At 32.3% G+C, this 27,587-nt stretch overlaps 3 protein-coding genes across 6 annotated transcripts in view; 2 read left to right on the forward strand and 1 right to left on the reverse strand.

Moving 5' to 3' along the window:
- The first annotated feature begins 1,706 nt into the window (after nucleotides 1-1,706).
- On the forward strand, nucleotides 1,707-2,456 carry LOC139490073 (uncharacterized). Its single transcript, XM_071276925.1, has one exon. It carries the CDS (start codon nucleotides 1,707-1,709, stop codon nucleotides 2,454-2,456), a length of 750 nt encoding a protein of 249 aa, XP_071133026.1.
- Nucleotides 2,457-14,568: 12,112 nt separating this feature from the next.
- LOC139488646 (small ribosomal subunit protein uS5) lies at nucleotides 14,569-20,675 on the reverse strand. The gene is made up of 5 exons (XM_071274436.1): nucleotides 19,477-20,675; nucleotides 19,023-19,130; nucleotides 18,484-18,657; nucleotides 15,916-16,075; nucleotides 14,569-14,785 (listed from the first exon to the last, which is right to left on the reverse strand). The coding sequence occupies exons 1-5, from the start codon at nucleotides 19,732-19,734 to the stop codon at nucleotides 14,622-14,624; spliced, it is 864 nt and encodes a 287-aa protein (XP_071130537.1). The 5' UTR covers nucleotides 19,735-20,675; the 3' UTR covers nucleotides 14,569-14,621.
- Nucleotides 20,676-21,324: 649 nt separating this feature from the next.
- The window catches only part of LOC139488647 (uncharacterized), a 90,049-nt gene continuing 83,786 nt past the window's right edge, over nucleotides 21,325-27,587 (forward strand). For 3 of the 4 annotated variants that reach the window (XM_071274440.1, XM_071274439.1, XM_071274437.1), the window contains exons 1-6: nucleotides 21,325-21,388; nucleotides 23,918-24,016; nucleotides 25,160-25,237; nucleotides 25,762-25,839; nucleotides 26,359-26,486; nucleotides 27,090-27,195. In XM_071274440.1, coding sequence (XP_071130541.1) covers nucleotides 23,969-24,016; nucleotides 25,160-25,237; nucleotides 25,762-25,839; nucleotides 26,359-26,486; nucleotides 27,090-27,195 — 438 coding nt within the window. In that variant the 5' untranslated portion in view covers nucleotides 21,325-21,388; nucleotides 23,918-23,968. Of the gene's footprint in view, nucleotides 21,389-21,431; nucleotides 21,453-23,917; nucleotides 24,017-25,159; nucleotides 25,238-25,761; nucleotides 25,840-26,358; nucleotides 26,487-27,089; nucleotides 27,196-27,587 lie in introns of those variants that run through there. The other variant, XM_071274438.1, reaches the window with a different exon arrangement.

Genomic DNA, 27,587 nt, shown 5'->3' on the forward strand with positions numbered 1-27,587 from the left:
AAAAAAGTGTTTGAGCACAAAACTTGTTAAAAAAAGGGTTAGAATTGACCTTAAAATTTTATTGTTCTTTTTTTTAATTAGCCTAAAAAACTATATATTTGACATAGAAATAGTTGTGATATTAGTATCAATACATAATACTACTTTCTTTTTGGCCATTCACATTAGAAAATACTAAGTTACGCCTCAACTGTGTCTGATCTGTGTATTTGTGTCTATTTTGGATCATTTTTTCCATATACTCAAATCAGCTGTTAGCATAACTTATTTCGGCTGCCTTCTCAGAATACTTTGTTTCCAGTAAATCAAGTCCAAACTTGGCACATTTTTATCGTAGGTTGCGGCCAAGGGTTTTCCAATGGCTTTTAGGTCTTAAGTAGAGGCTCTAAAGAGCCTTTGTCCCTTAGCTGTATATTTAACAATGACCACTTTTTAGTAAAAATATGAATAACACTATAATTGACTAAAGAGTTAATTGAGTTAAGAGTTAACTGACTATTTCAGTCATGCAAACATATTTGTCATGTTTGTGGATCTTATCCTGCTGATATTATTTTCCTTTTGAAAAGTTTTTCTTTCTATATATTTAAGTTTTCAAGATGATTAAAGGCAACAAATGCATGAAAATGTTATAAACTATCATTTATGGGCAATAACTCAAATAAAGAGTCTACTAGTGATTTCAGCCATTATGACATTGTCTTGCTTATCATTTGTGCTATTTACATTTTTATCTATACCATGTATGCAGTTTCAAGACAATATTTAAAAATTGAGGAAATCGTCATTAAAGGGCAACAACTAAATAAAGGAGTCAGCAATTGTCAATAATGCTGCCTTATTTGCAGAGCATGTCTTGATGATGAGGTTTCTATCTTCTATTACAGTTTTTAAGATATTAGAACAAAACAGAATCATCATGTGATATCGATATCAAAAGTGATTGTTAACCTCCCAACCGAGGGATCAAAATGGAGTGTGACAAACATAATCAACCGCTCCACTTGTACTGTCCCAGTCATTTAGTGCCATCCTGTGATGAATGTATTTCCACAAGTCATTCAAAATGTACCGGAATAACAAGTTTAGCAAGCGTAGTGGAGAAAACCAAAATTGAAAAATCTAAAGAAACTGTAGAGACAGACATAAACTATTTCCTATCTATTCTTGACCAATTAGTGACTAGCAAATCAAAAAACATTAAAACAGGAGAACATCATTGCATAGGCATACAAAAATCAATTAGTGAGATAAGAAAGGAAATAAACAAACATTTGGACCACCTGGAGAAGAAGTTAAGTCAAGAAATTAATATCATCTGGAATCAAGAAAGATCAAAAGCAACTGATTTCATCTCAGAAATTGAAATGAAAAGGGAAAACTTGAAGGAGATGAAAAAACATTTACGAACAGTTACAACAAATACTTCAAAACTGAAATCATTTCTAGGTGTACATCAGATTGAACAACAAGTACATCAATGTCAACGTTATATTGAAGATCTAGAAGATGATGAGAGGACCAAAGAAGTTGACATCAAAATGATGCAAAATGATGAGATCGAAAAGATACTTAGCAAATTAGTTTCATTGGAATCGTTAGGCGAAGTAATAATTGATAAGACAGAAATAAACTTGCATAGAGAGAGTTTGAGGAGGAAAGCACAAGTCAAATCACAAGAACAATCCAACATAAACAACATAAAAATGAATATTGAGATAAAGATAAAGATCAACTTACGGAAGAGTATACGTGACATGATTTGTATGATTGATGGAAGATTTATAGTAGTGGAACAGCATGGTAAAGTTAACCTACTAACTTCTGATGGCAAACTTCAGAAACATTTACCTATACCTGATGGAGCTCACGGTGTTACACAGATTACTCAGGACATCATTGCAATAACTTATCCTAAAGAGTGGGCCATAAAGATCTTCAATATGGAGAATGAAACAGTTACCAAAGTTTTGAAATTAGACAAACCATGCTGGAGGTCATCATTTTCAAATAATTCTCTGGCTGTAGGTTTGAGTAAGAATGAAATACGCATCATAAACTTGGAAGGAAATACACTGAAGTCGATACAAGTTCATAGTGAATCACCCCTGTTTTATTTTAGTTATTGTGATAAAAGAGTAATCTATAGTGACTTTAAAGGTAAAGCAGTATACTGTGTTGATGAATCAGGTGAACAGATCTGGAATTATAAGCAGGATTTAACGAGACCAGAAGGACTTTGTATGGATACTTATGGAAACACGATTGTAATAGACTTTGATTCTCAAAGAATAATAGTAATATCAAAAGATGGACAAGATAGTAAAGTACTGAATAGTAAGGAGGATGGACTGTGGTTTCCAAAGTATTTCTGCTTTAAACATAACGAGTCTTCAGGTTTTATTTGTGATTACATGGGCATCAACTTGACAAAATTTGATTTGTCATATGGATGACATATACACTAAGGAATCATAAGAATATTGCTTTTCTATGAAAGTGATGAATCTATATAAACAGTGGGAATAATGCATGCTTTTGTTGCATTGTTGGATTAATACGGTCTAATTGATATCTGCATCACATATCCTTATCATCATAAGCAGTGGAAGTTTGAATGAGTAATAAGAAATGTAGACATGTGTATAGATGTTATTTTTGTGTAGTTGGGTTACTGTCTAATTAATGTCAACATCAAATATCCTTATATTCCTTTTTAATGGTATTTGGTGTGAAGTTAAAATTAGAAAAGTAATGCTGACTTGTGTGTAGCTGTATGTTTTTTTTAGTTGTTGGGTTAATGTCTAATCACTGTCTGTATAACATATCCTTATATTCCATGGTTGTGGTATTTAATGTAAAGTTTTAAAGAGAGTGTAAATGAAGACATGTGTGTAGAAAACTGTAGATGTATGTTTTTGTTGTGCTGATGCGCTACTGTCTAATTAATGTAAACATCAAATATCCTGGCATTCGTTAGTTGAATTATTTAGTGTTTGCATGTGCAATAAAATGACGACAAGTGTGTAGATGTAATATTTTGGTGTGTTGCTGAGCTGCTGTCCTTAGTTGTGATATTTGGTGTGAAGTTTAAATGCGAGGAAATATAGGCAAGCGTGAAGATGTATATTTTTATTTTACAGTTGGGTTACTGTCTTATTAATGTCAACAACAATATCCTTCTATTCCTTTGTTGTAGTATATGATGTTAAGATTAAATGTGAGAGCAAAATAGGCAAGTTTGAAGATGTATTGTTTTTTTACAGTAAAGTTTATATTGTCTTATTAATGTCAACAACAATATCCTTGTATTCCATTGTTATGGTGTATGATGTTAAGATTAAATGTGAGAGGAAAATATAGCATGTGTGAAGATGTATTGGGTTTTTTCACAGTTGGGTTACTGTCTTATTCATGTCAACAACAATATCCTTTATTCCTTTGCTATGGTATATGGTGTTAAGTTTAAATGTGAGATGAAATATAGACAAGTGTGAAGATGTATGTTTTTATTTTACAGTTGGGTTACTGTCTTATTAATGTCACGAACAAAATCCTTCCATTCCGTTGTTACGGTATATGACGTATATGGTTTTAAATTAAAATGTGGGAGGAAATATAGGCAATTGTGAGGATGTATTTTTTTCACAGCTGGATTACTGTCTTAATAATGTCAACAACAATATCCTTTATTCCTTTGCTATGGTATATGGTGTTAAGTTTAAATGTGAGAGAAAATGTAAGCAAGTGTGAAGATGTATGTTTTTATTTTACGGTTGGGTTACTGTCGTATTAATGTCAACAATAATATCCTTTATTCCTTTGCTATGGTATATGGTGTTAAGTTTAAATGTGAGAGAAAATGTAAGCAAGTGTGAAGATGTATGTTTTTATTTTACGGTTGGGTTACTGTCTTATTAATGTCAACAACAATATCCTTTATTCCTTTGCTATGGTATATGGTGTTAAGTTTAAATGTGAGAGAAAATGTAAGCAAGTGTGAAGATTTATGTTTTTATTTTACGGTTGGGTTACTGTCTTAATAATGTCAACAACAATATCCTTTATTCCTTTGCTATGGTATATGGTGTTAAGTTTAAATATGAGAGGAAAAATAGACAAGTGTGAAGATGCATACTTTTATTTTACGGTTGGGTTACTGTCTTAATAATGTCAACAGCAATACCCATATATTTCTTTGTTATGGTATATGATGATAAGATTAAATGTGAGATGAAATATAGGTAAGCCTGAGGATGTATGTTTTTTTTACAGTTGGGTTACTGTCTTATTAATGTCACGAACAAAATCCTTTTATTCCTTTGTTATGGTATATGGTGTTAAGATTAAATGTGAGAGGAAATATAGGCAAGTGTAAAGATGTATACTTTTATTTTACAGTTGGGTTACTGTCGTAATAATGTCAACAACAATATATCCTTCTATTCTTTTGTTATGGTGTTAAGTTTAAATGTGAGAGGAAAATAGGAAAGTGTGAAGTTTTTTTTTAATGTTGGGTAGCTGTCTGATTAATGTCAACAACACATCTTTGTACTCCTTTGTTTTAGTATTTGGTGTGAAGTTTGAAAGTGAGAGGAAACATAAGCAATTGTGAAGATCTATGTGTGTGTTGTGTTGTTGGGTTACTGTCTAATTAATATCAACATAAAATATCTTTATATTCATTAACAGTGATATTTGATGTGAAGTTTGAATTTAAGAGGTTAAGTAGGCAAGTGTATATGTGTTAATGTATTGTGTGGTTAGGTCACTGTCTATTCAGTAATTTCAACAACAAATGTCTCTTATATTACTTAGTGGTGATATTTGGTATGAATTTGAATGTGAGAAATAATGTAGACAAATGGGTCAATGTTTGTTTTATTGTGTGGTTAGATTACTGTCTATTCAGTAATTTTTAACATCAAATGTCCCTTAGAATACTTAGTGGGGATATTTTGTATGGTTTTTGAATGTGAGAGATAATGTGTGTAGATGTTTGTTTTTGTTGAATTGTTGGGTTACTGTGTAATTAATGTCTACACATATCCTTATATACCATTGTTATAGAATTTGGCGTGAAATTGAAATGTATATGCAGGTGTGAAAATGTATATCTTTATTTACTGTTGTGTATCTGTCTAATTAATGTCAAAATCATATATTCTTATACTCTTATTAATGGTTTTTGGTGTGAAGTTAAATCATGAGAGGAAATATAGGCAAATGTGAAGATGTATGTTTTTATTTTACTGTTGGGTTACTGTTTAATTAATGTCAACAACACATATCAATAAATTTCTTTGTTATGGTATTTGATGTGAAGTTTAAATGTGAGAGAAAATATAGGAAAGTGTGAAAATGTATGTTTTTTATTTTACTATTGGGTTTCTGTCTGATCAATGTCAGCAACATATATCCTTATATTCCTTTGTAATGGTATTAAGTGTAAAGTTTAAATATGAGAGGAAATATAGGCAAGTGTGTCCGTGTATGTTTTTATTTCACTGTTGGGTTACTGTCTAATTAATGTCAACCACACATCTCCTTATATTTTGTTGTTATGATATTAGGTGTAGAGTTTGAATGAAACTAGAAATATAGGCAAGTGTGAAGATGTATGTTTTTGTTGAGTTGTTTGGTTATTGTCTAATTAATGTCAACATCAAATAACCTTATATTCCTCAGCGCTGATATCTGGTGTAAAGTTTGAATGTGAGAGATAAAGTAGATGTTTTTAAAGTGTGGTTAGGTTACTGTCTATTCAGTAGTTTCAACATCACATGTCCTTATATAACTTAGAGGAAATATTTGGTATGAAGTTTGAAAGTGAGAGATAATGTTGACATTTTTGTAGATGCTTGTTTTGGTTGCTGATAATTTTGATGTTTGTCCTTCATCAAATTTTTTGAGAAAAAAAAAAACCAACATATTTTGTTATTTAAAAAAAAAAATTTTACAAAAATAATTTTGAACATTTTATTAAGATTGGGTTTCTGTATCGCCATTTTGCATTTGATTTTGTTTCATAATCCCTTTCTTGTAATTAAACTGCCTTTTCAGTATAGTTTGATAATCCTGAGGACCCTCTCAATAACTATATTAATGCCTGGGGGAAATATTGGCTAATGTTCATTAATCATTCTTCACCAATGTTTAATTTCATACCTGCCATTGATCACAAGCTCAGAACAAAAATCATGAAGACAGTAAAATTCTATGACAACTGTATTCAATACTTAATTAATTTTAAGCAATGACAATCATCGATTCTGATTTAAAAATTAAAAATTATTTAATTTACAAAGAAACAATAATGTGTCCGTAGTACACAAATGCCCAATCCGCACTATCATTTTCTATGTTCAATGGACCCTAAAAATTAAGGGTAAAAACTCTAATTTAGCATTAATATTCAATTTCCGATTTTTCTTCTTTTCATAAAAAATAATTCAACGTTATTTGGAACTACTGTAGTTATATCAAAGTCCTGCAATAAGATTTTTTTACAAGAATTTTGATAATGTAATGAAAAATTATCCTTGAACTTTTGTTTTGTGTTGAATATGAATGTACTATTATTTTTTTTTATTTAGATAGGAATTATGAACCGTCATTTGATTTGAATACTTTTTGGTTGTTTTTCAACAAAAATGTTGAATTTCAGATTCATGATATGAAATTTTTGTTCGTGTTGCTTAAAAATGCAAATAATAACTCTGACATATTATAAATAATGCAACGTCAATTGCAATCAGTCAATATGATCATGAATGCCTTAAGAGTTTTTTGTTTAACATGTGAATAAATGAATGGTGATATGTATAGATTTTTGTTTTTGGTACATAAATATGCAATCATTTCTTTATTCTAATTGAAATCATGGACCGCCAGTAGATTTTTGTACTATTTATAGTTTAGGATTGGATGGTCTTTTTTTTATATAAGAAAAGAATATCATAGAAACAATACTAAAATTTTGTTTGCAATGTTTAAAACTACCAATTGTTCTCATTTTGATAAAAAAAAAACAACGTTATTTGTAACTAGTTATATCAAAAACTTCCAATTATATTTTTTTAATAAGTATTTTGATAATGAAAGGAGAATAATACTTAAACTTTCGTTTTGTGTTGAATGCGAATCCAATATTTTTTTTTTTTTATTTTGATAGAAATTATGAACCTTCATTTGATTTCAATCCTTTCGGTACATCAGGATTGGTTGTTTTTTAAAACAAAATGCTGAATTTTAGGGAAAAGGTACTTAATTTTTGTTTGTGTTGCATAAACATGTAAATATTTACTCTGTTATATTACCGGTAGATATAAATCAAAGGCACCAAAGCAAAATGTTTTGATAAAACATTTCAAGCTTTTGTTTTGTTAAATCATTTCATTGTTTGAATGGAACTTGTTCGCCGCCATTGGATTTTTTAACATCATAATGAGCAGTTTTTCACGAAATTAAGTGAATATCAGAGGAAAGATACAAAAAGTCAGTAGAAATGTTTAAACATTAACAAAAGTTTTATTTAAGAAGTTTAAGATAATGATGATAAACAACTTAAAAAAATCAAAATAAAACTACGAAATTTGCAATAAATTATCCTTTCATTTCATTGTCCAGAGTATTATCGAAAAAAATACTCGATAAACGCCATTTAAGCTCTCTTTGAGTTTACAGTATATAACATAAATACAATTAAGTTTAATCTTCAAATTTCAATTATTTTTATTTTTCAGATTTTGCTGAATAATTAATAAAAATGTTGATCTTTTGTTTTTTCGTATTTTCGTATTTTCCATGGGGCACACTTCATTAAATGAAACGAGACTAAAATTACGGAATTTGTATTAGTTCATCATGTGATGTAGTTGAGTTCAATCCGTCAGAAAGGTCAAACAATCCAATCCGTCCAATCAGTTCGATCAGTCATATATTTTACTGTAAGTTAGACGGATTGGTGACGTGAGTTTGTTGCGAAACTGACTAATCGGTGACTGCTCTATGACCGCTGATTGATCGCTAAAATTGTAACGTCTAATGTTGCAAGGACTGTATCATAGGGAACGGTTTCAAGTTGATTGGACTTCAATTCATCAAAAACTACCTTGACAAAAAACTTTAACCTGACGCGGGAGAGACGGACAAACAGACGAATGGACGAGCGAACAAACGCACAGACCAAAGCACATAATGCCCCATGAGTGCATACCTGCCAACCCTCCCGTTTCGAGCGGGAGATTCCACTCACATGGCGAAATTCCGTAAATCTCCCGCTTTTCGGTCCACTCCCACGCGTGAGTATAAAATCTCCCACTTTCGGATATTTTAACCCCGATTGACCCGTCTGTCAACACTTCTGGTGTCACTTATGAGGGTAGTTGTTACTTGCAATTCACATACCATGTGAAATTAAATGGCTTTGCTTGACAGCAGTGAGCTTTGGTTTCAAATATAATACTAATAAACGATCATTAACGACTTTTACCTCGAGCTTTGTGTATTTTGAAAACACTTCAAAGAAATGTTGGATTACTTCCCCTGATTATTATCATGTTTTAAGTTGCCCTCTTTAAAATAATGTGTATTGATAAAAGAATATAAATGAAATACAAATTGAACAAATTACGAATCATAAAAGATTTGTAATTTAATGACTTTGAATGTCTTGGGACATATAAAAAAAAAATTTTTGTAAATCATTTAAGGTGGTACCCAACACTTTCACTAAAATTAATTTGGCTCGTTTAATTTTCATAAAATTCTGTCAAAGTATTAACAAAAATATAAAAAAAAATAAAAAATTTGAACCAACCGTTTTGTCAGAAAAAATACACTGGTTATATAGCAATTTGACAACACCAATTTTGATCATTGAGAAGCTTAATATTCCTTTTACAACAAACGTAATTAAAACGTTTAGCTGACTTTACAGAGTTATCTCCCTGTAGTGTTAGGTACCACCTTAAAAGATTTATACTTTTATTCAATGTTTTAATGAAAATTTATAAAAAATGTATTGAATGAATTTCTATGCTGCCCTGACGGGACCCAACTATCAGATGATGAAAGATACAATTGAAAATTTCGTATCTCCACTTGTGGCTGGATATCTCTGTCACAAGTATGCTCAGAGGTATTGGAAAAGTAAAAAAAAACCCAACACACTTTGTATAGGGTATAACCATGATTGAAGAAATAAAATGTAATTTGTTTTATTTAGATGAATAAATAGACAGGTCATATATATACTGGATCGAAAGTTTGGCAGGATCGTTTCTAAATTTCCTGGCACGGTAAACAACATCTACGTAAAAATGAGATTGTATAATTCCGTTTGAAATGATCGCGAGTTTCTACTTGAACAACCAAACTTCAAAATTTTATATCTATGGAAGAATTAAGTGAAAGACTTAAGTAATTTGTGGTAACGAATTCCCTGGCTTAATAATTTACCAGCAATACACAGATTACGATATTCTAATGGAAAAACGTCAAAACATACACAGGCATAGCGAACGAATTCTGAAATATAAACACCATAAGATGGTGCCAAAGGAACATCACCATCCAAAAAAGGAAAATTAACAATAAGGAACGAAAAATGGTTCCTTTTGTCGTACATGTTAGGGTGCACTTGCCCGTGTAAAACTGAAATATCTAAAACTAGAAACGACAGTTATAACCGTTTATATTGGATTATTTTAAAGTAAGTTCCTTTGGGCGTATATCGACAGTATATTTACACTATATCAAAAGGTCCAAATTTATCGATAAAAAGTTTCGTGAGATTTCAATATCATTCCATATAGACATATTATGGTCCTCTTTGTTTAAACTGGTTTCATATTTTGCTAATTTTTTTTTCATAAAAAATAGAATTGGTGCCCAAATGTAAGTAAATATAAGAAATTTTTGAACCATATTACCAAAATAAAAAAAAAAACAAAAACGTCTTTCTTGTAAAAAATTTCAACAAGTGTCGTACCACTGAAATGGTAAACTAAAAACAACGACAATCGAAGTTATCCTGTTTTAACATGGTAAATTCAACTTTCCAGTTGTCAGATTCCCATTTCTTAGCAGTATCATACCGTATCATCTTTATCGTTTGGTATTCATAAACCTCAGTTGATACCATACGCTCTTGCATACTCACACGATACGGAATTCATTAACAGAGGTGCGCTCGTTACACAGACACTTCTTTACATAGTTTTGGGAAGAACGACTAAAATCAGCATCACATATTGGTTGAGTGATACTTTGTGTCAAATTTTTATATATACCAGCATATTCATTTGATCGGTAATTTTACCGATTGTGTCCTTTTCCCTGTTGTGACATTCTGATTAAATGTGAATTCGTATGAAGGGTGGTGCGTACAAAGCAGGAGACGTTTACTCTGTAGACGCAACCGATCTTCTTCTTTTATATCATATGAGGTTCATCCTGCTTATACATGTAGCCTTAATTTGTCAGTCCTTTGTCGATTTGCAAGATTTGAAGAACATCAGTAAACTACAGTCTACATAAATTCACTTTTCCAAAACATTCCAGTAAAGTCCAAATGATTTTTTTTATTTATATTGTTTTTTTTCATCACCTAGAAACAAAGAAAGACTTTTACATAATTCACTCAAAATTAACATCATATGCTCAACAACAGTGTATGAAGTTGACTTACGATTCATGTGTGCATCCAAGAGAAAATATCGTTATCATATATTTATTTGTTAAATCAACTACATGTGTTTGTTTTTTAATTACTTAGTTTGGAATGCCACTGCAAATGAGATATTTTAAGGTTCAAAACGATTATAGTGCAAGCTAAACTCGACTACTCATAGGTATTGTGAAAAACATCAATTAACTGGTCTCCGATTTATAAAATTTTATCTGAGAGAGAAGAAAAAGAGAAAACTCATGAGTCGAAAAATAAACTTACAACGGCACAGGAAAATACAAAGACCAACACCTTTGTTTTGGTGAATTTTACATCCTATAAATCATATCTCTTTCGATATACTGACTACTAAGTTGTGATACCCTCAGGGACTATAAGTTCACTAGCAATATTGAACCAATGATACATGTATGTATAGTAAATAAAGAGGGAAATAAAAAAAAAAATCACTATAAAATCAATATTTCAGATTATTAGCCTAAATACTGTTTATCTGTTGTGCATTTTATTAATAATAGCCATATTACTGAGTTTTACTGTGCGTATCGCTTGGCGGTTTTTTTTCATTCCACATTAGCTACAAGTATAGGGGAGTGTTAAATCAAATTCAAATTGAGAACTGACAACACATGTTTATTACATCTGCATGTTTGAACCTGTCCAAACACTGGAATATGAGGCCTTTCTTGGTCTTGTATGGTTTTTTTTTAAAAATTTTGGTTAATTGTGCCGTCCATTTATGCTGAACTAGGAAATATCATTGACCCCCATCATTGTTAAGGGGCCAGCTGAAGCCCGACTCCGGATGAAGAACACTCTTCCTGTGTTTATTAGTGGCTGGTTTTAGTTCTATGTTCCTTTTGTTATCTCTTTGATACACTCATGACACTCCTTTCTCAATTTTATAATTCCAAAACTCTCGTACCAAGAGGTCAACATGATTTGACGTTTGTATGACAGGCAAACACTTCAATAAGACACTTACCAAAAAATATCGATTTTATCCTATCGCCATTGGTAAAGTAATAACGACGTATACTATTGTCAAAATCACTTTTGGTAGTTTGCAACGTACAAGATTGTACAACAGAGTGTATAGAGCTCATAAGTCACAAATATTAGGTCTCCATTGCTAGCAATGAACTCCTCTAGCATATATTTTTAAGACGTCATTAGTATATCTATATATATATATATAATTGAATTTGAACATTAAGGTTAGTTGAAAGGTTTCAAAACAATGCTTAAATAAATTAACAAGAGTGCACACGCTGAAATGTCTCGCCTTCTTTACTAATCATTGGTATTGTGTTGATAGTCCTAAGTATAAAGCTTTATTACAACTGTCACATAAACTTAACATTAACCAGGATAACTAAACAAAGACCAATGAACCATGAAAATGAGGTCAAGGTCAGATGAACCATGCCAGGAAAACATTAGTTTAGTCTTAGATGCATGATTTTTTTTATTAGTTGTTAGTGGCTTTGAACTAGCTGTCAGATAACTGCGAGTACTCTCAGATCTGTTCATTGCGTCTATATGTGTCGGGATGTAGAAGTACCTGGCCATGTCCATCTGATGAGTAAAGCGTTTTTCAACTGATTTTTATAGTTCGTTCTTATGTTGTACTGTTATACCACTGTCCCAGGTTAGGGGGAGGGTTGGGATCCCGCTAACATGTTTAACCCCGCCACATTATTATGTGTGTGCCCGTCTCAAGTCAGGAGCCTGTAATTCAGTGGTTGTAGTTTGTTTATGTGTTACATATTTGTGTTTCATTCATTTTTTTACATAAACAAGGCCGTTAGTTTTCTCGTTTGAATTGTTTTACATTGTCTTATCGGGGCCTATTATAGCTGACTATGCGGTATAGGCTTTGCTCATTGTTGAAGGCCGTAGGTGACCTATAGTTGTTAATGTCTGTCATTTTGGTCTTTTGTGGATAGTTGTCTCATTGGCAATTATACCACATCTTCTTTTTTATATGTAGATAACAATGCTTCCATACAACAAATATAATTGACCTACTACTTATAGTTTAAGAAAAATAGACCAAAACACGAAAACTTAACACTGTGCAATGAACCGTAAAAATGAGGTCATGGTCAAATAAAACCTACACGACCGACATATGAATCATAAAATATTTCCATGCACCAAATAGTTGACCTATGGCATATAGCATTAGATAAAAAGACCAAAACTCAAAAACTTAACTTTGACCACTGAACCATGAAAATGAGGTCAAGGTCAGATGACATCTGCCTGCTAGACATGTACACCTTACAATCATTCCATACAACAAATGTAGTAGACCTATTGCATAAAGTATGAGAAAAACAGACCAAAACACAATTAGGTGCTCCGCAGGGCACAGCTTTATACGGCCCGTGGTTGAACCCTGAATAGTTGGGTTAAATTTGGTCACAATATTCAAGCTAGATTCGGTCTGAATTTAGATTGTGATCAAATTTTTGACATAATATAGGTTTTTGTCACAAAATTAATGTGGTCAAAGATCTAAAAAATCTATTGCACAATACTGTGCAATTGAAGATTTCTTTTAAACTTCTTTGAAAAAAAAGGAAGCCCTTCAAAAAATGGTAAAAACAAAAAATCCCCCCCCCCCCCCCCAACACTTTTGAACCCCCCTTAAAGCAATAACCCTTAAACTCAATCCCATGCTTTCCATTGCAGTATTGAACCTTGTAGTACAATTTCAGAGAGATGCATACACTTAAACACAAGTTATTGTCAGGATTGTTTGGAAACTAGAAATATGCTTCTTTTTAGCCCCATTTTCCTACATATTTTCGGCAATTAACCCAAAACTTAATCCCAGTCTCCCCTTTGTTATATGGTACAATTTCAGAGAGGTCCATACAATTACACACAAGTTATTGTCTTGAAACTAGAAAAAAAAGCTTGTTTTGACCCCTTTTTTGCCCTTGATTCCTAAACTTTGGCTCCATAACCCCTAAAACGAATCCAAACCTTCTACTTCTGGTTTTAAACATTGCGGTATGATTTCAGAGTAATTGAAATACTTCCACACAAGTTATTATCCTGAAACTAGAAAAATGCTCGTTTTGGGCCCCAAATTCCTAATCGGTTGCGACCATCATCCCGAAAATCAATCCAAACCTTCCTTTTGTGGTATTGAACCTTCTGAAAAAATTCCACGAAGATCTATTTACTTAAACTAAAGTTATTTTTAAAAATCCCAAAATTTTTTGGGGTCATATAAAAACTTAACTATAACTATTGAACCATGAAAATGAGGTCAAGGTCAGATGACAACTGCCAGTTGGACATGTACACCTTACAGTCCTTCCATACACCGAATATACTAGCCATATTGCTTATAGTATCTGAGATATGGACTTGACCACCAAAACTTAACCTTGTTCACTGATCCATGAAATGAGGTCGAGGTCAAGTGAAAACTGTCTGACGTGCATGACTTGCAAGATACATGCATACCAAATATAGTTATCCTATTACTTATAATAAGAGAGAATTCAACATTACAAAAAATCTGAACTTTTTTTCCCAAGTGGTCACTGAACCATGAAAATGAGGTCAAGAACATTTGACATGTGATTGACCGAAACTTAGTAACATGAAGCATCCAGGTCTTCCACATTCTAAAATATAAAGCTTTTTAAAAGTGAGTTTACGCTGCTGCCGCCATAGCCGCCAGATCACTATCCCTGTCGCGCTTTCTGCAACAAAAGTTGCAGGCTCGTCAAAAACCAATTGTTCAGAACAATTGAAGGTCTTTCCAGTCAACCAGTAGGAATCTATAAGAGATAAGATTTAAATTTTCTCCACACTGAGCCAGTGACCTAGATAAATGAAGCAACTAAATATATATGTATTCAATTTATTTCTGATACAATGTATCTATTGTGTTCAAAAAGTCCTAGTAAACTTTGACTTCTTGTTTCTGGCCTGCTTCTCTTGTATGATTCTTGGCCAGATAATCAGTGAATTCCTGATACGGAGACTTGGTGAAGGTGGTTTCCTTCCACAAATCAGGAGTCAGGTAAGAATAGGTATTGGCTATAGCTGCATATGTGGCCTTGGCTGAAAAATAAATCAGAAAATAAGAAATAAAGTATTTCATTCAGACTGATTGACAATAGGTATGTGGTAAAAACATTATAATTCAAAGCATCTCCTCATTACATTTTGAATATATTCAACCCATATATAGCTCGCCTATCAACAATAAATTGCTTTACTGAGCGCAGATGGATACTACTGCAGAGGGAAACCCCGAACAGTTGTGGCAAAAATGGACACAATATTGGCACTTGATACAGGTCTGAATTTGGATTGTAATTAAATACTTGACACATAACAAGTTCCTGTCCAGAATAAGTGTAGTCAAAGGACTTAGAATTGATTATATGATTTGAATTTATATTCAATTTTTTGCTCTTGTGCAATACATCATGCTGTTGCAAATTGACCCCCCTCCCCATATTTAAAAAAAAATAATTTACCCCCCCCCCCTTTTTTTTTTTAATTTTGTGCAATACACTAAGCTGTTGAGAATTGACCCCCAACCCCCCCCCCCCCCTTTTTTTTTTAGCAAAAATATATTTGAAGAAATTTTCTTTTATAATTTTTGAAATCTCAAGAAAAATTATCCCCCACAATTTCTTTTATACCCCTCCCCCCAAAAAAAAACCCCAATTCTCTCCCTCAAGATATGGTCATTATCTCAATTCAAATTTCCAATGGACTTTGCAACCATAATTTACTTCGAAGTATTTGTCCATTACCCGGACACCTTTGTTTTCCCCCTTTCTTGCCCCTAATTCCTAAACAGTTCGAGCTATAACCTCCCTAAGTCAATCATTGCCATCCCTTTTTGGTATGGAACCTTGTGGTATAATTTCAGAGAGATCCATGGTTTATGACCATTACATTGTTTTCGAGTTAACTGTTTTGTTATAAATTAGGCTTTTCTTTCAAAATTGAACCGTCATATTTTTTATGTCAGAGCTTTTTAATGCAGACAATATGGTATGGGTTTTTCTCATTGTTGAAAACCATATGGTTGCCTATAATTGCTTACATCCACTTCGTTTGAACTTAAGTGGATAGTTGCCTCATAGGCAATCATACCTGCACTCTCTTATTTTTATAGTACATAATGTGACAGTATTACAGCAATTTTATCCCTGATCAAGTAACAAAATTCTTACCGAAGTTGCCAAGTGTAGCTGTACATCCTCTGGCTGAAGTGTAACAATCTTCAATACCAGCCATGTTCAACAGTTTCTTTGGAACTGGAGCACTGACAATACCTGTACCTCTGGGGGCTGGGATAAGTCGGACAGTTACACTGCCACATTTACCAGTTACCTGTAAAACGACAATTTATTATATAAAACTTAGGTCTCTAGCATACCTAGATTTACTCAAGGTAAACATAATTGTACTCAAATAAAATGTAGATAATGAACTTAAAATCTGAAATTCTACATAATTTTTCTAAGCTTATTTCATAGAATGAAATTTGTACAATCAACATCATGAACATGCCATAAACTTGTTCAAATTGTTGAACAAACTGATAGTCTGTCAGAAGGAGACGATAAATGGCTGACCCGTGTTAGGAGAGAGCCATATCTCTTGCACGTTAAAGACACCCTTGTAGATTTCGAAAAAGAGCAGGCTAATGCCACTACAAGGCAGCACTCGCACCCGCAAAGTGGAAAGGGATTAATATAAGTTGAAAAACTTGTTTCCCAATCCACTATAAATAAATATGTTTAAACTAACAAACTGTTAGTGAAAGGTCAAAAACTGCTCAAATGTTTATTTAAAAGATTAAAATAATCAGGTTTTTGAACAATTTTCTACAAAGGGTACATGTATGATCACTCATGCAAGAAAGCGTTGCTCATTTTATGGGAACTCACTGCTGGATGCTAACTACAAATTCAAATTATTTATTCAAGAAAACTCACAAAGAGCATAAAATGAACAATATAAATGCATATGTACATAAATATTGAGAAAGAGTTATAGCTGACAAAGAGATCTAATACACACATAAAAAAGGAAATATTATATTATATGGTATGATAAATATCAAGGGAGACAACCCTGTTCTTATGTAAATACTCTATTAAGTTACCATATCCATACAACAAATATATATATATATATATGACAGAACACTAAGATGATAATTTTTCTGTTGCTTTGCTATCAGTTTTGTAAAATATACTCAAACTTAGAAATCTAGATATATTTCTACATACATTGGCATGTTCATTACTCATAAGCCAAATAAATTTGTTATCTGTGTTCAGTTTTGAACTATTCTTATTATAGCAAATGTCTATATAGGTTTGCCTAATAGTAAAATATTTTTGGCAATCTAATAAAATGTGTTTTTCATCTTCTACTTCACAAGAGGAACAGTTCTTACATGTTCTGTCATTAACAGGTGTTTTTGGTATTGTATATCTACCCAATTCAATTTGCAGTCTATGATTGCTGGTTCTATATCTACTCATGTTATATTTATCATTTTCGTTACAAATATTAACAAGATAATTTTCAAATTTGAAAATGTTTTTGAAAGTTCTATATGTTCTCAGTTTCTCACTGGTTTGAAGTTGTTGAAACCATCTAGATTCAAACTTACTTTTAGTAGATTTTATTATCCTTTGGATATCACCATTTTTCATAGAAACATGTAATTGAGTTAATTCTGACTCATTAGAGTTGAACATATTAAATTTCTTGAGAATATTTTTTATTGAGCTTAACCAGCAATTTTGATTATTTTCAATCATGAGTAGATTCTCTGCAAGTGCATGAGATAAAAGTTTATCACCTGTTTTATCATTTTCAAGTCTAGTCCAATATTTTAACATAGACGAAACAATATCAATATAAATTGGATATCGACCTAATTCACCATACAAGGCCAGTTTGCTTGTCTTTTTATTAACTGATAAAATATATCTACATAAAGACAAATTAAGTTTCTCCAATGGGAGATATTTATAAACTTTTTCAAATAAGTTATCATCTAAAGAGGGTTTAAACATCCCCACTATCTCGGATGCATATAAAAGTACAGGTTTGACAGTATGGTCAAATACATACAAAAAATTTTCTGCATCACAAGACATATTTTTAAATACATTAGTTATTTTGAAAAAAGCTTTTTGGCCTCGGGTGTATAGGTCCTTTAGCGCATTATTAAAACTACCATTTGCAGTAAATATAACACCAAGATACTTGTATTGTTTTACAATTTCTATTTCTGATTCACCAATGTAGAAATTAACTTTAGGAATTCTACTTCCCTTATTGAATATAAGTACTTTTGATTTCCGATAGTTGATGCCAAGTCCCCACTCATTACAATATTCAAACACTTTATTCATGCTATTTTGAAGACCCTCTTTAGTTTCTGACATCAACAATAAATCATCGGCATATAGCAGACAGTTAATAGATTTAGTTCCCATAGAAACTGGTGAACAGGAGCAATCAAATATCTTGGTGATATCATTGATAAATACATTGAACAGGTTAGGACTAAGGTTGTCTCCCTGAAAAACACCAATATTTGAAGGAAAGGCTTCGGTTATACTTTCATTGTTAAGTTTTACCCTTAATCCAATATTTGTATACATGGATTGTAGAATAGATAGATATTTCCCACCAATACCAGCTTTTGCAAGCTTTAATAAAAGGGCAGGGTGGATCACAGAGTCAAATGCCTTTTTAAGGTCTACACAACCTACCTTACATGGTACGGTATGGGGTTTACCGATCTTGTTACCCCAATATCCTCTCCTGACAGGAATGACAGACAATTTAGCCAAGATGATGGCTCCCCTAATAGCTGTTGCCACTTCCTTGGAGCATTTTACTCCCAAACCAACATGACCGTTGTGATCTCCAATAGCAACAAAAGCCTGTAATAAATATCAAATATTTAAATGTCTCCCATCCCCTTCAGGTTGTTTATTACTTTTAGACAACAGATAATATACATTTGAATTCCTTGATGTCTTATGAACAGTTTCATGGAGAGCATAATCTAAAAGAAGAAAAAAATTGTGACATTAAATATCTCAAGGTTCAACTGGATTAATGAAGAGATATTTTTGAATTTAAAGATTTAGATAATTTAGGATTAGGACAAGTGTTGAATATAATGGATCAATAATTTCTTTGGTCATTTTAATTCCAGACTCTTACAACGTCTAATCTTTATATGATATGCAAACCATATATCTGGGTAACTATTTGTTCAGTTGTGTTAAATAAATGACCTTACCTTGAACCTTGTTCTTTGTCCGGCTCTGGTCTGTTTCTGTACAGGCATAATCTTCAATACTTCATCCTTGAGTGTACTTGGGAAGAAGAAATCAATGATTTCACATTCCTGGATAAAAAAAATCAAATGAAAGTAAGATATAGCCCATTTTCCTGGATTAAAAAATAAATACATGTATGACAATTCAGGGATGTTAATGTACCAGCTGGTACAAAGAATCCTAGGCAACAGTTCTCTGAAAGTAAAAATATTTCAGTGCAAGTAGATTTGATGTACATGTACAATTGAAGAATTTTTATATTTCAAAAACCTCTGAAATCTCACAATTAAATGAACAAGTTGCTACAATAACTGTTTCTTCATTGAAGGTTTCCTATTTATCACACACACATATTGACCAACGTATATTAAATAATGTGCAGCCCCCTTTTGTACATGATTATTAGATACAAACCTTAATAGGCAAAGAAAACAGGTAAATTTCTTCTAGAGACTTGATCTTCATGTCTTTGACAAGACGTCCCAGTTTGGTTACTGGCATCCATTCCTTATCCCCATCTTTATTTCCACGACCTCTACCTCTTCCACGACCACGTCCACGCCCTCTTCCTCTACCCCTACCACGTTCTCCTGACCCAAAACCACCTCTGAATCCTCCTCTATCACCGCCTCCTCTACCACCGGCTGGTGCTGCTGCAGGTGCGTCCGCCATTGCTGTTTAAATATAAGAATCATTTTTAGAATTAAAAAAAAAAATATCACTTTTTCTTTCATCGCAAATGACAACAGAAATGCAGTAAATTTATCTTTCAAATTGAGATAATGTGGTTATTTCTCTAAAAGCTTTAAAGTTTGCAGAACAAAATAAAATCAGAACCCCAACTAGATTTAAACTGTACAAAAGAAAGGCAACTCTGAGTAGACAAACATGTATGACTTAAAAAGTTTTATGACCATGCAGCACATTTAGATAAATACATTTTGTGTTTAAGAGTCCTGTGGGGGGGTGTCATTACTTATCAACCTTCTACAGCTGAATGGGTGCGAGTTTGACTGTTAGTGTTAGGGAAATTTCCACAAGTTTTGAGGTGTAAAAAAAAATCAAACCCATTTGTCAAACATTTTAAGAATAACCAGTAGCACGATTTCCTGAGAAATACAAGAACCTTTAAAATATCCCAAAGACAAACTGATATAACCCAATAAAAATATTTTTTATGGTGTTATGCTACTTTTTTATGGTGTTATACTTCTTATAAATATACTAAAAATATAAAAGAATATTAATTAAAGATATTACTTGTTTAAACCCATAAAAGTGCAATTTCACTTCAAGAATTTGATTTGTAGGTTTTGTTTACTAAATATATCGATTTTCTGAAGATTGCGTATACTTTTATTAATTATGAACGCCTAAAACCTTGTACATTATTTCGTAATTGTATGTGATTACACTAATTTAACACAGTATAACACCATAAAAAGTCTTATCGGGATATTTATCAGTTTGTCTTTGGGATATTACGTATATTACGTTGTTCTTGTATTTCCTTAGAAATCGTGATACCCAAGAATAACCTACTATCTCATTGGTATACCACAGGTTAGATGAGACACGATTATGTGTAGGAACCATATTATGCCGTATATTTCAAACATTTTTTGAAGCCAGGGTTTTTTTTGGGGGGGGGGGTATCTGGTCTTAAGTGTAATACCTATTGTATTACCAGATTCGTGGGCTTGGGACCTTAATTTTTAAAAATGTGTCTCTCCGGACAGCACATATTCTTGAACCTAGAATATATTTTCGTCTGACACTACTGAAGAAAGGTTTTTGTTACACAACCCATAAACTAGTAATAAAATCTGATGAAATATTTCACAATCGTGCATAAACCAAATTTAGTATGCGTCGCATTCATTCATGGATAATGTCGAGGAAGTATTTTCATTTGCCATGTTGTGCTCAGCCTATTTACACATTAATTATAATTTTCGTTCAACATCTTACTATAACCAGCAAACATACAGTTAAAATATGGAATAAAGCCATCTTAATGTTGATGGAATGAACCATGGTACGAAAAACACACTTATTCAACTAATCAGAAAATATTTTCAATTTAAGTAAATATATTTCATATCAACATGCTTTAAAATAATGTTTCCAACACCGATTTCAATTAAAAACTTATATTTCTCAATGATTATTTGGGATTTAAAAGAGACAAATTTTAAGCATTGGTACCGACGTGATATATAAACCGGAAAAGGAAGTTGAGATAGAAATTCTCGATTTTATAGAAAAAACCCGAGACTATCAGAATTGAGCTGAACCGAGAAGACTTTTTAGCTAATACCACTAGGTCTTGAATTTAGATAGTTTATTGAGTCAAGTCAAGAACATATACCACTTGAATAAATGTTAAGGTTCTATTGCATATAAAAGTCGCACAGATTTTCACTTTTAGTTATACGTCAATGTTCAAAACACCTAGGAAAATTATGAAATCATGATCATTCTCACAATTTTTTTCCAACTGTAGAGGTTAACTCCCTTTCCAACTATTTTCTGTAGTAAAACATATCAAAGTCAAAAACTTAGTAAATGCAACTAACATGTGGTACGCGATGAGCTCCTTATTAACGAAAGCTTAAGGATGTATGTTTTTGTTTTATTATTCAACTTTTAGGTTATCAATATCATGAACCAATGTACACCTTATTGCTAATCCCGGCTTAACCGGCCACTTGAACATTTGACGCATACAACAATCACTTTTCCATTGTGGCGTCAGATGTTTTGTTGTGTGACGTCAAAATTTTACGGGAACCTGTGTGATATCCAGTAATGGCAGACAAATAACGATAAGGTGTATATGGGCAATAGAATAGGCAAGTTCTTGGATACGGTTTTTAGATGAATCTGCCATGTGACTTCCATCACCACAAGACAAAAATGTATGAATAGTCATTTCCAACACATGTTGAGCAAAGGGGTGAAAAAGTTTTATTTTATACTGCACAAAATATTTGGGAAATTAAAATCTACTAAGATTGTCACCCTACCCCAGTAGTACGACAATCACGACTACATACATGTACTTACGGACACATTGATAAATTCTATACTACCCTACAGAAGGATAAAATATAAAAGTGCTGGAAACTTTAAATAGAGCAGGGATACTGATAAATGACGTCATAAAAGCCTGCAAAATTAACGACCTTTTTAGGTGAGAGACATGATTCCAGAAATGACTTATTTGAGGGAAATAATGTATGCTTCTCAGATACAAATTCACATAAACTCAATTGCCTCTTGAAGAAGATTTTTTTATTTTTATTTTAATGCCTAGGTCACACATTGACGGAATTTACGCCATATTAGCTATGGATATGAACCGGCATCATTCGAGGCAATCTTTATTAGTGCGACGATTTCTGTATTGTATCCGTAGTTATATGTTGAAGTACTTGTATACATGTATCCTTGACAAATTTTGAACATGTTCAAAATTTTACCAAGGATCAAACGACAGTAGTTATAATATCCCTACTAAACCGTCTAAGATCATACTGATCTGTTTTAGTCCCCAACTTATTCTGTCTCTTGTCCTTGAGGTATACATAGCATTAACCAACATGAATATACAACAACTGCTGCTTGTAGATAATTACTGGCATTTGGGCATTGATATGGCACAAAATGACAGGGCAGTGGTCGAGGAACTTGGTGACAGATCATGTAGAGGTGATTGGAGGCAGAGTAGATCATGATTGTGGACTAGGGACTGATTTCCCTATCCATGGCCAGTACAAAGAACATCACATGGTTCAGACAGATCTAAAATAATTTATCTGACAACAACAAAAAATAATCTACGTTAAACTGCTATAGATGATAAAAAAATAAAGTATCACAAACCTTCTTATTGGTTTGTACTATCCCATATCAGACCCTTCTCATTTGTACTAAGCCTTTCTTGTACCGTAACAAACCGCTGTCTATTGCAGTACATAAGTCTGGTCACGTGTTGTTGCATACTAAACTGTGTCATATCTGTAATAAACCATGTCTTACCATAAGAGCCTGTATCACTCATGTTGCCAAAATGAACCTGTCCTTCATTATTCGTGGTACAAAACCTGTAGTTATACCATTGTGCATCCGTACCGGTTCCTATCAGACTACGGAAACAACTTTCTGGGATCATCCGTGAGATTTAATCCGTAGTGAATCTGGCGAGGTGATTCATAATGTGTGACCTAGGCATAAAGAAAAGAAGAACTCTTTCCCCATGCTGTCTGAGTTTTGTTTAAATTTTAAAACTGTAGTGTAGCATAATATCGACCACTTTACCATTATTACTGCCTTTGGGAGCATGTTAAGCAATGTTTGCTGTGTTGTTTTCTATATAAATCAGGCTGTTGGTTGGATTATTGTTTCGTATGCAATCATACCACATCTTCTTTTTTTTATGTTAACTATACATGAGGAAATTCTAATTCTAATACTGTAAATTCAAAAATTATCGCAGCATTTTTATTGTTGCAAAAATGCAACAGGGTAATAATTGCAATAATTCATTATGAAATTTTTTATATGAATTAAATAGGATTTTTCCTCAATACCGCAAAAATTCAAATTGCATTTTTAGTCTAAAATTGCAAAATTGCAGTAATAAATGCACGCAATAATTTAGTAGGAATACAAATTCTGCAATGCTTCTGCTCTTCTTGCAGATATAGTACTGTGGATTCCTAGCTTATATTCATTACATTGGTTGGATACCAATTTTTGTTTTTCTTTTCACAAAAATTAGTGTTATAAGCTGTCGAGTTGATGGTTATGGTATTTATGCTTTTTAATATGATTTTTGAATTTTTTTTAGGTATTTTTTTATTTAACTAAGATGAAATACATGTAAAGGACGGCAGGAGGTATGACTGAAGTTGAACCTAATAGAAGAACGAGGAGTATGGACCCTCAAGTAAGTCCTTGTAGTTCCCAGTAGTATAAGTATATCTCTTTTTGGTACTTCAAAAATATTTCCTGTTAAAAGTTTTAAGCATATATATTGACAAAGGCGGATCTAGAGGGGGCCCTGGGGTGCCAAGCCCGCCCTATTTTGGGGGAAAATTTGGTGGATTATATAGGGAATCACTGATTCTGTAATTCTGATAGTGTCTTCAGTTGAAATACCAGATTGATTTGCATCAATATATTAAAATTTGCCCTCTTCTACATCTTTGGGCAATATAATAGAAACTGTATAAAAGATTATGGAAATGAAAATAACAATAAAAATATTAAAGTAATGTCAGAAAAAATGTCAGACAAGCTATTGGCTGGATCACAACATCTACGATGCTTTGATTACCATAATCCATGTTGATTTAAAGATTATATTTTGTTTTATATATATATATATATATATATATATATACAACTCGTCTAAACATCAACCCAACAATGTTAGATCTGTAAATTTGCTTTCTCAAATTTTTGGTTCTTCCCTCGCCGGGATTCGAACCCATGCTACTGTGATATCGTGACACCAAATCGCCTGCACTGCACCGTCCCACTAGACCACACGACCACCTGGGCTCTCAAAAAAAGAGCTTTCGCTGGCCGTGTGTTACCTTTCCTCGTCAGTTTTAATCTAGCGGCGTACTACAGTACATGATATATAAGGCATGAAGATGTTATTGTTACAGATCAGCTAAATTATCTATAGTAAAGGATCCTACAAATTAATGTAATATACAGTCACAGAAAATAATTATATTTATAAGTACGTCTGAGTCAGTGACAACTCTACAAAAGACAACAGATGTATCCATCGGATCTAATATATATAAAAATTATTGATGGTCTATTGTCTTTTCAAGATGCTTGTAATTAAACCTGATTATAAAGCTGAAAATGTAAAAGTAATTAAGTCATTGATATTCAATATGAATGTTTCATTTGCAAAAAAATAAATAACCTGACAAAGAGCCATTGATTCTGTGGAAAAGTTTGATTTCTTTCACAATTATATGTAAAAAGCAAGGAAATGTACATGTTTATATAATAAATTGATCATATGCAACAATTTATATATAATTTTTGAAATATTTATTTGTTATAGAAGGAACCTCTGGCTTTCCCGCTGGATTTGTCGAATGTTCCTCATGACATGGCAGAGGTGATGAAACAGATCAAAGAGGTTTGTTCTACTTATTGATGTACATACCACAACAGGGAGATAACTCTGTAAAATCAGTTGAACGTTTTAATTACATTCTATTGTTCGGGAAATATTAAGCTTCCCAATGTAAAATTAAATTATTAAAGATATATCTTACTGGTTTATATATTTTTATTCTGAACCAAATACGTTCATGTGTGTAATACTAAATACTCTATTTAGTTTTCCTGATTTAAGGGGCCAACTAGGATAAATAAGATAAATAGTGGCAAAATCTAATGTTCTAATACATCTTTATTCAAATTTTAAACTAAACATGACTGAAGAACAACAATATGATCTTTAAATCGACTTCAGTCATATGAATTTAACCACAATGTCTGACGGTTGTGCCTGTCATGACCTACCTCTAAGTTTTGGTCTTGTGACACTCTGGCTTCCTCCACTTAGAAAAACTGGCCGCCTCAAAATATATAAAAAAGTGGTGCTTAAAAATGGCGTTATAACACAGAAAATCAAATTGAATATTTTTATTTATACAGTTAGCAGAGAGTATGTTGTATCATTGGAAAACTTTCCCAATAGTGCTACCCCAGTCTGTTACTGATGGTAAAACTCAGGTATGTGTTGTCTTAGGAGTCGCATGTTATCACCTTCAGTATATTGTGAACAATGAGCTTTTCAACAATAGATAAAATTTGATGTCCTTTTATAATAAACCATTGCAAGTCTAAAATATTTTACTCAATGTTATAACTTGGACTTTTTGTTCACTTGAACATTTGTATGGTTAAACATATTAATTTCACAATTGCAAGTCTGAAAATTTTTACTCAATGTTATAACTTGAAGTTTTTGTTCAGTTGAACATTTGTATGGTTAAAATAGCAAAGTTCAACCTGAAAAAATAATTCTGATGCAATTATTGCTTAAATGATGTATATTTTTGGTTAAAGTTAATCAGAAAATTTAGTCTATTTTTTTTTATATGAAAACAAACAAGTTGCTTGAGTGCCTGATGTAGGAGAAAAATTAACTAATACAGTTAACAAGAAAATTGGAATGGAATAATGCACAATTCTTCAATTATTAAACAGTTTATTTATATTTTTTTAAGATGTGTATTCACTATTTTTTAGACTGAACAAGTTTTCAGGGACCTTTTCAAAGCTCCAACTTTTGATGAATTGGAACAGGTTGCACTTAATTCTGCAGGTGCATTGAAGTCTTTAACAGATAAACAGCTTCAGCAAGTTTGGAAGACAGGGTGAGGGTATTCATAAATATTAGTAAAATACCAAAACATGAGTGCAGTCAAATAATCTTGCCAAAGTTCTTAACTGATATGCTGAGTCAAATGTTTAGTGTGCTAGTTTCCATGGATACAGTCATTCAGACATGTCAGATCTCAAGACCAATTCTTGTAATTTTAAGCTGACTAGAACGAATACCAGTTTGTGATAAATTTGTTTTACCTGGCAGAGAATGGAACCCACAACCTCTTACTGTTGGAGCTATCATACTTCCACGAGATCACTGGCGCTGATTGGTATACATTTGTAAGCCCTGCTCAAAGTACATCTAATTTATAATATTTATTAAACTAAAAACAAAAGAAACTATGAGAAAGTTAAATGAATTATCAGATAGGTAAGTTTATAATATTGACTTTTGTCATTTAATAGTAATTGTGAAAACTAGGTTTACTTATAGTTTATATGAGCTTACATCATTCTGGTGAGTAGTTGTTTCACTGGCTATCATACGATATCTCCTTATTTTTATACTTCAAAAATAAAGTGAAATGAGTGTAAATAGTTATCGTTAAGTAATACAAAGAAAAATTTATAAAATTCTGAAAATTTTGCAGGGAATTTGAAGTCGACAGCATTAATTTTCAAGGTCAAGTTCACAGATGGAGACTGTCAAACCTTCTACAGAAAGGGTCAACGAATGCTCAGAATACATTTTATGATGTAGGTTTTTCTTTATATATGAATTATAAAAAGAATACTTTTGGAAGACGATTGCACAAAGTGTAATTACATATTCATCATACATGCCAAATTTTCATGGGTGATTTTTAGTGCAAGAGGACCTAATTCTCCTCTAATATTGTCATAAGTGCTCTTAATCTACTAATGTATTGTTGAAATTAGTTTATATGTGCGTTAATATCCTTCCAAACTCATGATTTGAATGCCTGTTTAAAGGTTTTACTTTTATATGATAAAGATTTCCAGAATTCAGGTCAACACCTACCATGGGGATATCCTCCATAATTCGGGATAGTTGGCAGGTCTGATTTATAGTGTTGTTAAGTGAGATAAACATTTCCCCCCCTTTATATCCATACTTATGATATATA

Source organism: Mytilus edulis, chromosome 9, assembly GCF_963676685.1.
Source record: "Mytilus edulis chromosome 9, xbMytEdul2.2, whole genome shotgun sequence".
Taxonomy (NCBI): domain Eukaryota; kingdom Metazoa; phylum Mollusca; class Bivalvia; order Mytilida; family Mytilidae; genus Mytilus; species Mytilus edulis.